This window comes from Schistocerca americana, chromosome 1 (assembly GCF_021461395.2).
Source record: "Schistocerca americana isolate TAMUIC-IGC-003095 chromosome 1, iqSchAmer2.1, whole genome shotgun sequence".
NCBI lineage: Eukaryota > Metazoa > Arthropoda > Insecta > Orthoptera > Acrididae > Schistocerca > Schistocerca americana.
This window is the reverse complement of record NC_060119.1, coordinates 88,458,108-88,471,746: the sequence shown is the minus strand read 5'-3', so window position 1 is coordinate 88,471,746 and position 13,639 is coordinate 88,458,108. Positions and strand designations below refer to the sequence as shown.

Genomic DNA, 13,639 nt, shown 5'->3' with positions numbered 1-13,639 from the left:
ACACCCAAATTAAGTACGCGGCACGGTAGTCTTGTGAGCACAACGTTTAAACTGCACACTGGTTAACAGTGGAATTCTGGCTGTATATGGACCATCCGTAGTGAAACGGTGGCAACAGTTTGATCAAGACCGCACAGACGCGAGTGAGTGATGCTGATAGAGAAGGAATTCAGTCGACATCGGCCACAGGCAATAGTGACCAGACAATCAAGAACTGACTCACAGTAATAGCAGACTATCCGACGATGAAGACGTTCACACAGCAGATCTCGAATGGTTCCATTACCAAGGAGCTGCTTTCTGTCGTCGAAGAATTGGACGATTCGTCGTTGTCTACAGAAATTTTATGAGTATGTCGAGAAACAGTTTTTGTATCTCAGTCACTTTGAAATGTAGTCCGGTATTCCGTAAAAGTTACTTGGCCTGTCACAGTAATGTGTAATACAGTTTTTGAATTCGGCTCTTATGTCACGATCAATAACGATACACTGTTGTGCAGGGAAAATTTATAAAACATTGTTCAGCATTTATGGGAATGTATCTTGACCAGAACTTGAATTGGAATTCATATATTGTAGATTTTCTTCCCCCACGAACCATGGACGAAGTGAGGGTAGCCCGCGTGCCTCTACGATACAAATAGCCAGTGCAAGCACATCAGAGGGGAGAACAGATAGACATTTGTTTCCTGAAGAGCGGCGGCAGCCTTTTCAGTAGTTGCAGGGGCAGCACTCTAGATATTGACTGATCTGACCTTGTAACGCTAGCCAACGTGGTGCTGCTATGTTGGTACTGCTAATGGTAAAAGCGAGTGCAAACCACAACCATTAAGTTTGCTGGGGACATATAGATCTACTGTATGACTTAATGATGGTTGCATCTCCCTGGGTAAAATATTCTCGAGGTAAAATAGCCCCCATTCAGGTCTCTGGGCGGGGACTACTCAGGAGGGTATCATCATGAAGCGAAACAAAACTGGCGTTCCACGTGTGGAGCCTGGGATGTTAGACCCGTGAATCGGATATGTAGGTTAGATAGTTTAAAAAGGGAAAGAGTTTAGTTGAAGATCGATATCGTGGGAATTAGTGATGGCAGGAAGAACACAACTACTGCTCAGTAAAAACACAAAATCGAATAGATGTAATGCATGAGTGCATTATCATAGCCAAGCTAGACATCAAACCAATACTCACCACAGTAGCACAAGTTCAATTGTCTACTAAATCCACAGATGATTAAAATATGTGAGACTGTACAATGAGATAAAAGAAATATTTCAGATCGTTAAAGGAGAGGAAAATTTATTTGTTTGTGGGGGGAGGGGGGGGGGCGTCGGTATTCAAAGTAGGAAATTGAAGAGAAGGAAGAATAGAGAACATGGATAGGAGGAAGAACTGAAAGGGGAAGCCGCCTGGTAGATTTTTTTACGGGGCACACGCCAGTGATTACAAACACTTGGTGTAAGAATCATGAGAGAAGTTTGTGTATGTGGAAAAGACACTAGGGGGTTTCAGATTACGTAACAGTGAAAGCAGCAAAGAATCAAACAGCCAAAATGTCAAGACCAGGTAGAAACCCTTGGATATCACAGTAAGTATTGAATGTAACTGACGGAACGAAAAAATACAAAAACGTAGCAAGTGAAGCGGGTGAAAGAGAATACAGATGTCTAAAAAATAAGACTGACAGAAAGCGCAAAATGTCTAAGCAGGAGTGGCTAGAGGGCAAGAGCTAGGCTGTTGCAAACGGCAGAGTAAGGGAAGGGAAATGCCCCCTATAGGAAAATTAAAGAGATCTTTGAAGAAACGAGCGGCAGCTGTATGAATATCAAGGGCTCAGGTGGCAAGCAAGTGCCTAGGAGAGAAGGGCAAGCTGAACTTGGAGGCGTTTTGAAGTGGTACAGCATTCTGAATTTCATGTTTCCTAATACACTGCTGTCCATTAAAATTTCTACACCAAGAAGAAATGCAGATGATAAACGGGTATTCGTTGGACAAATATATTATACTAGAACTGACACGTGATTACATTTTCACGCAATTTGGGTGCATAAATCCTGAGGAATCAGTACCCAGAACAACCACCTCTGGCCATAATATGGCCTTGATACGCCTGGGTATTGAGTCAAACAGAGCTTGGTGGAATGTACAGGTAGCTTCAACAGGATACCACAGTTCATCAAGAGTAGTACCTGGCGTATTGTGACGAGCCAGTTGCTCGCCCACCATTGACCAGACGTTTTCGATTGGTGAGAGATATGGAGAATGTGCTGGCCAGGGCAGCAGTCGAACATTTTCTGTATCCAGAAAGGCCCGTACAGGACCTGCAACATGCCGTTGTGCATTATCCTGCTGAAATGTAGGGTTTCCCAGGGATCGAATGAAGGGTAGAGCCACGGGTCGTAACACATCTGAAATGTAACGTCCACTGTTCAAAGTGCCGTCAGTGCGAACAAGAGGTGACCGAGACGTGTAACCAATGGCACCCCATATCTTCACGCCGGGTGATATGCCAGTATGGCGATGACGAATACACGCTTCCAGTTTGCGTTCACCGCGATGCAGCCATACACGGATGCGACCATCACGATGCTGTAAACAGAACCTGGATTCATCCGAAAAAATGACGTTTTGCCATTCGTGCACCCAGGTTCGTCGTTGAGTACACCATCGCAGGCGCTCCTGCCTGTGATGCAGCGTCAAGGGTAACCGCAGCCACGGTCTCCGAGCTGATAGTCCATGCTGCTGCAAACGTCGTCGAACTGTTCGTGCAGATCTTTGATGTCTTGCAAACGTCCCCATCTGTTGACTCAGGGATCGAGACGTGGCTGCACTATCCGTTACAGCCATACGGTTAAGATGCCTGTCATCTCAACTGCTAGTGATACGAGGCCGTTGGGATCCAGCAGTGCGTTCCGTATTACCCTCGTGAACCCACTGATTCCATATTCTGCTAACAGTCATTGGATCTCGACCAACGCGAGCAGCAATGTCGCGATACGATAAATCGCAGTCGCGATAGGCTACAATCCGACCTTTATCAAAGTCGGAAACGTGATGGTACGCATTTCTCCTCTTTACACAAGGCATCACAACAACGTTTCACCAGGCAACGCCGATCAACTGCTGTTTGTGTATGAGAAATCGGTTGGAAACTTTCCTGATGTCAGCACGTTGATGGTGTCGCCACCGGCGCCAACCTTGTGTGAATGCTCTTAAAAGCTAATCATTTGCGTATCACAGCATCTTCTTCCTGTCGGTCAAATTTCGCGTCTGTAGCACGTCATCTTCGTGGTGTAGCAATTTTAATGGCCAGTAGTGTAATCGGCGGTTGGTGAAGATCCGTATTTCCGTAGTGGCGCTCTCTCATTTGCACTACTTTACTAGGCTTCACAGTTCTTGGATTCCCTGACTGTGCGATCATGTCCAGCACTGCACATCTCATTGTGTAGCGTCACTAGGTACAGATCCTGTCGCTGAGGGAGTGCTTCCCACCCGTTCTGCCGGCAGCTGGTGGGCTTGGGAGGGATGACGCTGATCGCCGGCTTCCTGGCGTTCAACGGCGGCTCGCTGGGCCGCATGTCTGGGCCCGGCGACAGCCAGCTGGTGGCGCGGGTCATGGTCAACACGGTGATGGGCGGCGCCGGCGGCTCCCTGATGGCGCTCGCCGTCGCCAGGGTGGGCCTCGCGGGGGCGCCAGCGGCCTTCGGCTTCGCCAACACGCTCAACGCCTCCTTCGCCGGCATGGTGAGTCCCTGCGTGTGCTGGCGCTCCTCTGTCGCCCAGAAAATATCCTCGGGTGCCTAGGCAAGGTGACGAATCCAGTTCGATGACTGGCTCTCCATCTCCCTCAGATGCTCCAAACAAATCTAGTACTATCCTTGGGTTTCTAGGCAAGGTGGCAAATCCAATTCGTACTCCATGTTTCGACGAGTGGCCCTTCTATCTTTGTCAAATGCTCCATACTGTGGAGTCACGTGTGCTCGCAGCTTGGCTTCCAACCAGCTTGGCTTCCAAACAAAACTAGTAGTGTCCTTGGGTTTCTAGGCAAGGTGACGAGTCCAGTTCGATGACTGTCTCTCCATCTCCCTCAGATGCTTCAAACAAATCTAGTACTATCCTTGGGTTTCTAGGCAAGGTGACAGATCCAATTCGCAATCCATTTTTCAACGAGTGGCCTTTCTATCTTTGTCAAATTCTCCAAACTGTGGAGTCACGTGTGCTCATAGCTTGGCTTCCAACCAGCTTGGCTTCCAAACAAATCTAGTAGTATCCTTGGGTCTCTAGGCAAGGTGACGAATCCAGTTCGATGACTGGCTCTCCATCTCCCTCAGATGCTCCAAACAAATCTAGTAGTATCCTTGGGTTTCCAGGCAAGGTGGCAAATCCAGTTCTTACTCCATGTTTCGACGAGTGGCCTTTCTATCGTTCTCAAATGGTCCAAACTGTGGAGTCACGTGTGCTCCCAGCTGGGCTTCCAACCAGACGGGACTGGAAGAAGGCCCAGGTCATAGCAATCTGTAAAAAGGGTAGAAAATCAGACGCACATAATTACCGGCCAATTTCACTGACATCGATTTGTTGTAGGATCATGGAACATATTTTGTATTAAGACATAATGACCTTTCTAGACTCTGAGAAGCTCATCTTCAGAAACCAGCACGGTTTTAGGAAACAGCGGCCATGCGAGACACAGCTGGCCCTCTTTGTGCATGATGTACAACAGACTCTAGATACAGGTTGATGCCATATTTCTCGACTTTCGAAAGGCATTCGACTCAGTTCCGCAGTGTCGCCTGCTCCAAAAAGAGCGCGCTTACAGTCTATCGATGACATACGCGGTTGGATAGAAAGTTTTCTAACAGACAGAGAGCAGTATGTCGTCCTGAATGGGGTGACTTCAACAGAAACAAGCGTAACTTTAGGTGTGCCCCAGGGCAGCGTAATAGATCCGCTGGTTTTTTACGATTTACATAAACGATCTGGTTGATGATATTTACAGCGGCATTAGACTGTTTGCCGATGATGCTGTAGTCTACAGGAAAGTAGTATCACACGAAAGTTGTGAACAAATCAATGAGGATTTGCAGAAAATAAATGCGTGGTGTAATGACTGGAAATTATCTCTCCATATTAGTAAGTGTAACCTAGTATGTTACTACCACCAACTTTCAAATCGCGCAATGATCACCATTCAAAGATAAGGGAAATAAGAGCTCGTATTGAGGCGTTCAGACAGTCTTTTTTCCCTCGTACGATCCGAGAGTGGATCAGAGGGGGGGGGTGGGGGGGGGTGGATATGACTTTGCCGCGAATTGTGCTCTCCGCCACACACCGCTTGGTGGCTAGCGGAGTATATATGTATATGTAGATACTGCAAGATCCTCGTATGGACTTCTTCTGTGAGGTACTATAGGTGCTAAAGCCCTATTTATGCCCATATTCAAATTTGTGAGCGAGCCATAGTGTGTTCCTCCAGTGATGATGTCTGGGAATATCGAATCCTTATATCTGCATAGAAGGGTTCTCAACTAGATGTTTCTTGACTACAAATGACTGCTCCCACAGGATTTTCCATGAATGGTTGACGCTGAAAGAGGACTCAACAAGGTCGTTTGCTGTGCACCACGTACACTGTGATACAAGTAAATGGAACATTCTCAAGAAGCAGATTGGATTTTGGTGCGGACCTCACATGACCTGTCAGCTTCAGTCACTAGTGGAGGAGGTGGTGGACGCAGTGGAAAGCTTGTTTTCATCGGCATCTCTTGTGGTTTTGACAGCATGTGGCATGACGGTCTCTTCTTCAAACATTTTAACGGGGGATCCATGTGTTACATGCATCAGTCTCCTTTGGATATAAATTCAAAGAACAATATTCTATTTGTGTACCCAACAGGTGGTCTTCTCAGAATGCTGGAGTGCCACAAGGATTAATCCTGGGGCTGACCTTCTACATTCTTTTCACCATTGACTTTGTCACTGACTGCGTCCAGTTCACCTTGTATGTAGACAACACAGGAGGAAAGTCTCGACCAGCCTACAGTCATTCTTTGCACTACATCGGCATCATGTTGAACACTAAGCTAATATGGTCTCATTATGTTCAGGAAACTGAGAGGGTTCGCACTGGGTCACCTCAAGCACCTCTAACCGCTGCTGAAATTTGCGACTATGTTAAGGTGCGTTTACACTGCGATTTGTATCGGCACATGTATGAGATACATGTATATACGACTTTGCGACATGTATCGCGACTTGTATGAGTTGACAAGTATCAACCTCATACATGTATGAGCGTGCGTTTACACTGGTTGATATGTATCACTGTGCGATAGCTTCCGACGACGATTTGGAAGTTTTCACATTTTTATGTGCTGATACACTTGCTCTTTTGGAAGATTATAGGAAGAAAAGGCGGAGGAAGCGTAGATGGTGGCACAGAGAGTTTCTCGCGAATTAACGCCATATTTTAGAAATTATGTTAGGATGAGTATGGAGGATTTCCGCGGTTTGTTATCACTTGTGGCTCTTCTTGTGTCCAAAACCAACACAAACTTTCGGGAAGCGATTCTACCAGAGGATCAGTTGGCAGTAACACTCCGTTTTTTAGCCACTGGGGATTCCTCGTAAAACGAAGATTTCATGACAAAACATTTGCATTGTCGCGCGATTGCTAATGCCGACGTCTCACACACGATTGTCGGCATCCGTTGTCAACATTATCACGCGAGGCCGCCGGAATAACAGCAAAACATTGATATACGTGCCAGATGCATGAAAAAATTATTTAATGTATGACATACTCTGATATATATAAAACTTTTACCTTCACTTCTTGGGATAAAACTTGCACAATGGCCTCGCAAACACGAAGAATAATGTTGCATATGGCACTTTTTGATGTTCTATGCAGATACATTAACGTTGAAACGATAGTCGGCACCTCCAAAACTCAAAACAGCCACCAAAGAGCCTGGTACTACGCATGCGCTAATCGTCAAAATAAGCGGCAGTCGACAAGACGACAGGAAATGATAGTACTGCACATGCGCGAGTTCTTCAAATGTCGCTCATACATGTCGCGTATATGGCCAAAAAGCGATATACAAAATGTATACGCGACATGTATGAGCTCGAGGGTCCGCATACAAGTTCCGTGAATTTTTGTATGAGGTGATGTATCGCGACATGTCAAATTGACATGTCGCTCATACATGTCGCGATACATGTATCTCAGTGTAAACGTACCTTTACTGGAAAATCTATCGAGACTCATGCCTTGCGATTGCCACACTGCCAGACAAGGGACATCCCCACATCACAGCTGCAGTAAGTACAGACTTCCCTCAGGCTTTCCTCACCCCCCCCCCCCCCCCCCACCCTCCTCCAGCCCCCTTAATTCCGAAGGCATCATTTTCAGGAGAGGGTAGTGTTGTTTGATGGGAAGGTATGACAGTCCCAGAACTGTCATATTCAAGCACTCGGGCACAAAATCCAGATAAGACAGTAAGCACAATCATAAAAAATCACAACCAAATGTAAGGCACAAATCACAGCCTAAATAATATTGCAGCAAAAACTCTAAGGTTATAGACTTCAACACAACCAAGACTAAGGGGGCATGAGTCATGCCTGGGTAGCTCAGTTGGTAAAACACTTGCCTGCAAAGGCAAAGGTCCCGAGTCGAGTTTCGGTCCGGCACACAGTTTTAATCTGTCGAGTCTCGGTCTGGGACACCGTTTTAATCTGTCAGGAAGTTTGATATCAGTGCACACTCCGCTGCAGAGTGAAAATCTCATTCAAGAATGAATATATACACACACACATACACACGCACACGCGCGCACACACACACACTAAAGAGCTAAGAAAACTGGTACACCTGCTGAATATCGTGTTGGTTCCCCGCGAGCACGCAGAAGTACCACAACACAATGTGGCAGGGTCTCGACTAATGTCTTAAGTAGTGCTGGAGGGAACTGACACCATGAATCCTGCAGGACTGTTCATAAATTCGTGAGAGTATGAGGGGGTGGAGATCTCTTCTGAACAGCATGTCGCAAGCTATCCCAGGTATGCTTAGTAATGTTCATGTCTGAGGGATTTGGTGGCCAGCGGAAGTGTTTAAACTCAGAAGAATTTTCCTGGAGCCACTCTCTAGCATTCCTGGACGTGTGGGGTGTCGCATTGTCCTGCTGGAATTGCCGAAGTCCATCGGAATGTGCAACGGACATGAATGCATGCAGGTGACCAGACAGGATGCTTACATATGTGTCACCTTGTCAGATTCGTATCTAAACGTATCAGAGGTCCCATATCACCCCAACTGCACATGCCCCACACTATAACAGAGCCTCCATCAGCATGAACAGTCCCCTACTGACATGCAGGATCAATGGATTCATGAGGTTGTCTTTATACTCGTACACGTCCACTGTCTAGATACAATTTGAAACAAGACTCGTCCGACCAGGCGACATGTTTCCAGTCATCAACAGTCCACAGTCAGTGTTGATAGACCTTAGTGAGACGTAAAGCTTTGTGTTGTGCAGTCATCAAGGGGTCATGAGTGGGCCTTCGGCACTGAAAGCCCATATCAATGATGTTTTGTTGACACTTGTTGATGGCCCAGCATTAAAATCTCGACAGTGTATGGAAGGGGTACACTTCTGTTGTCATGTTGAATGATTCTCTTCAGTCGTTGGTACCATTCTTGCAGAATATTTTTCCGGCCACAGCGATGTCGGAGATTTGATGTTTTACCAGATTCCTTATATTCACATTACACTCATGAAATGGTTGTAGGGGAAAATCCCCACTTCATCAATACCTCGTAGATGCTGTGTCCCATTGCTCGTGCGCTGACTATAACACCACATTCAAACTCACTTAAATCTTGGTAACTTGCCACTGTAGCAGCAGTAACTGATCTAACAACTGCGCCAGACACTCATCTTCTCTTATATAGGCACTGACAACCGCAGCACTGTATTCTGCCTGTTTACATATCTCTGTGTGTGAATATGCCTGCCTATACCAGTTTCAAAAATGGTTCAAATGGCGCTAAGCACTATGGGACTTAACATCTGAGGTCATCAGTCCCCTAGACTTAGAACTGCTTAAACCTAACTAATCTAAGGACGTGACACACATCCACGCCCGAGGCAGGATTCGAATCTGCGACTGTAGCAGCAGTGTGGTTCCAGACTGTAGCGCCTAGAATCGCTCGGCCCCAGCGGCCGGCCTATACCAGTTTCTTTGGCGCTTTTCATAGCATGCTGGTATCTGTTACATACTTTGATACCATTTGTCTTTCTGCACCCATGGCGTTAGTCTGTAAGCTCACATTTTCTTGGTATTTTCTATTTCTGATGCACGAGATGACTAGTGACATCCTAGCATTGTGTGCTGGATCTCAAACTCTGCTTAAGTTTAAACCCCCACAACACCAACCCTGCCCCACGCCACATAATAGTTTCCAGTAGCCAATGCCATACACTCTAACTGCAGTCACAAATAAAGTAAATGAGAACATCAACGAAACTACTGAAGACAACTGTAATTGTTAGTGAGCAAACAGAGCCAAGCACTTCCTGAGACACAATTGGCATACAGCACCATTCCAAGATGACAACATTGTCATCACTGAGCCAAACTGGAAGGAAAGTGCTGTAGCCAATAATTTCATACCAATTATAACTCATTTGATGCAGCGTATGTCACAGTGGTGATGGAACAATCACCGCACTTCCCTGCAGAGTGAGGAAAGGATGATAAAATTGTTCTAATTGCAATAAAAGAAGTCATGTTGCCACTCTGCTGAAAGGCTGGTGGAACTATTACTGACAACAACACCCTCCTGAAACAGACACAGCCGGCCATAGCCACATGCCTGGCAAACATTTCCAAAACTATTCTGCACATGGTCAAGTATCCTATTTCACAGCAACATGCGGAGGTAGTGGTATTTCACAGGCTCAGAATTACAGACCCAGTAACCTACTGGCAGCTCTCTCCAAACTACTCAAAGGTATATAGTTGTGGAGGCAGCAGCAGCATCACAGTAGCTTGTAGATGCTACTTTCAGAGTAGTAGTTCAGATTTCAGTGCAGGCACTTCACTATAGTACTCTGTATGGTTACTGGAGGCTTCAAATACTACAGTGTCCTACTAGTGCCTTAGTATTACTAGATGTCTTCACTCTGCCTGACAGCATTTGTTACAATGACCTTTCCCACAAGTTACTTGTTTTAGGGTCCCAATGCCACATGTCTGCCACCTTGACTCCAACACAGTGTCGAGTACAGACTCCTGATGAAAGCTAGCTCGTGTGTGTCAGTAGCAAGGATCCCACAGTAATGCTCCAAGGAAATCAAATATTCTTTTGGCAATGATGGGGCCTGATGATGGCAGTAATGTGTCACTGAAACTAGTTGTGTGACAGAATAAAGAGATTCTCAAGATACAGCTGTGTTTGTACTTTTCCTCATACATATCATTGGCTGAATAAGATGATCATACGTAGAAGTTTATTGGGAGGATAGAAGAGTTGCTTAGGGAACCACCTCACAGGCTCTGGGCATCATGTAAGCAATAATACAATAGGATGTATAAGCTGTGGAACTGACTTAGGGGCAGAAGAAAACCATCTCAAATCACAGACTGCCTTAAAGCTTTTGGCTACAGTGAGGACCTCTCATGTAACCTCATGGAGCTGCATTTCCATGGACCCAGAGTAACCTGTTTACATAGAGTCATGGACATGTCCTGGAGTGCTACTTGCACTGATTGCCAGTGAATGAAAAGAAGAAGGGAAAGTCCACACACCCACACCTACCATGAACATGAGAAAATGAAGGACATTAGCTCATCTGCAAATGGCTGGCTGTACAGCACAAGTGGAAAAACATGGGAAGACTGGTGTTCATTTGTTAGTAATAGTGTCATTAAATTTTTTCTGCCATACTCTGTAATTACTTAATCACTTTAATTTTCTTAATCTTCTCCTTTATGTTTGTTAGTTTTATATTAATTTAATTTTAAGTATAAGAACTGCTTTACATATTTAAACTAGATCAGAATTCTCTGGACCCAAGAGAGTTGTGGATAGCCAGAGACATTTAAGGAGGTGACAAAAGAAAGTTGAGTTTTGTTAAAAGTTTAGCTATATATTTAGAAAAGTTCAGTCTGCTGTAGCGTCAAGGATGAAAATTATTCACAGCAATGCTATCATACCAGAGTAATTACACACACACACACACACACACACACACACACCACCACCACCACCACCACCACCACCACCACTGACACCACTGTTGTCAGTCTCACAGCGGCCACAGGCATGTACGTATGGGTGTTTGTTTGGTTGTGTGTGTGAATGTGTACTCATGCTAAGGAAAGAGCAAGAGCTTGAAAGCTAGTGGGATACTGTTTTCTGTTTGCATTTTTCTATGGAATACACATCAGTTATATACGAGGGCGGTTCAGAAAGTAACCTCCGATTGGTCACAGTGCGGGTTGTGGGGGGAGTAGCGACGCCATCTGTGCGTTCACGCACTCAACAGGTCAGTCGGCATCAAGCTGTGGTCGAGTGAACGTCGTACCTGCGCTAGTTTAGTTTTTGTGGCAGTTTGAAATGTGTGCTGCAATAGAAAACCCCGCCAAATGTGAAGTGCGTGCTGTCATAAGGTTTTTTACAGCCAAAGGATATTCTGCAGCAGCTATTCATCGTGAGCTTTGTGCCGTGTACGGACCAAGAGTTATGAGTGAAGGAGTTGTCCGTGAATGGGTACGTTTATTTAAAAGTGGACGAGAAAACGTTCATGATGAAGAGAGGAGTGGTAGACCATCATTGGTGACTGACGAACTCGTTCAGACAGTTGATGCAAAAGTTCGTGAAAATCGACGTTTCTCAATGTCGGAGTTGTCTACTGGTTTTCCACAGATTTCTAAGACTCTCTTGTACGAGATAGTGACAGCAAGATTGGGTTACCGTAAGTTCTGTGCACGATGGGTGCCCAAAATTCTTACCGACCACCACAAAACTCAAAGAATGGCCTCTGCATTAGACTTTCTGTCACGTTATGAGGACGAAGGAGAACCATTGTTAAACAGAATCGTGACCGGTGACGAAACCTGGATTAAGTACGTGAACCCTGAGACAAGAGAACAATCAAAGATGTGGGCACATTCAAATTCGCCTACCAAACCAAGAAAAGCCTCGCAAGATTTTTGTGCCAGAAAACTGATGGCAACGGTGTTTTGGGATGCCAAAGGGGTGTTGTTGGTTGAATTCATGGAACGTGGTACGACCATTAATCAAGACGTGTACTGTGAAACAATAAAAAAGTTACGACGGGCTATACAGAACAAACGCCGTGGTATGCTGACTTCCGGTATCGTTTTTTTGCACGATAACGCCCGTCCTCACTCTGCTCGCAGAACAACGGCCCTTCTTGAGTCCTTCAAGTGGGACGTTATCAACCATCCACCTTACAGCCCAGACCTGGCGCCAAGTGATTATCACCTCTTCATGCATTTGAAGAAATGACTCGGGTCACAGCGGTTTGATGACGACGAAGAGCTCAAAGATGCGGTCACAGGCTGGCTCAAGGCACAAGCGGGTGATTTTTATGCAGAAGGAATTTCAAAGCTTGTGAAGAGATACGATAAGTGCCTCAATCGCTATGGAGACTATGTAGAAAAATAGTGCAAAGATGTAGTTGTAAGATGTATATATTAAAATATTTTTATTTAACTTGGTGTATTTTTTTAAATCAACCGGAGGTTACTTTCTGAACAGCCCTCGTATATGTGAGTGAGCAGTCACCTTCCTTCATTGTACGTATTATTTCATCCAGGAATTTCCATTGTCATTATCATAACAGTGTGCTATATAAAATATGTAACTGAAATAAATAAATAAATAAGCTAATACATGCACATTGATGACACAGCAATCTTAAGCCACATCGTGAAACCACACTTGGGCTACCAACTGCAGAAACTTGTTTGAGACAACCCAGCTGCTTGGACTCTCAAACGATACCTCATAATTACAGCTTCCACACCATTGACGACCACACAATGCACAGTTCCCATAGGTCTGCTGCGATACTGAATGAAATGGCATGGTGCAGTATCTCAGTGACACAATGGTCAATACCTAAAAATGTGTCAACACATCATAGATGTCTGAAACCCACCGGATGCCTTGGTATGTTGTATCCACTACTGAATCCTTTTTCAATTCTGCCTTCATATCTCGGCATCACTCTGTATATGTCAAAACTTCATCCTGTGCCCCAATACACCACTTTTTTGTGACATCTAAACAATACAAAGAGTGCAAAGCTGACCAGAGCTGCTCATTCTGAGGAGATTCCCATTGGCCCAGCTATATGAGTTGGTAGATATTCCACAACTATGACACTACTTGACAGTAACTGTTTGAAGGCTAGAACTGTGTGCCGGACTAAGACTTGAACGTGGGACCTTTGTCTTTTGTAGGCAAGTGCTCTACTGACTGAGCTGCCCTATTGTGGCTTATAACCTGTCCTCACAGCCATACTTCTGCAGGTACCTCATCTACCGTCTTACAAACTTCACAGAAGTTCCCCTGCAAAACTTGTAAG

At 45.2% G+C, this 13,639-nt stretch overlaps 1 protein-coding gene across 1 annotated transcript in view; it reads left to right on the top strand.

Moving 5' to 3' along the window:
* The window catches only part of LOC124620497 (putative ammonium transporter 1), a 324,909-nt gene that overhangs the window by 244,322 nt on the left and 66,948 nt on the right, over positions 1 to 13,639 (top strand). Inside the window, exon 6 of the mRNA XM_047147073.1 lies at positions 3,510 to 3,746. Coding sequence (XP_047003029.1) covers positions 3,510 to 3,746 — 237 coding nt within the window. The remainder of the gene's footprint in view (positions 1 to 3,509; positions 3,747 to 13,639) is intronic.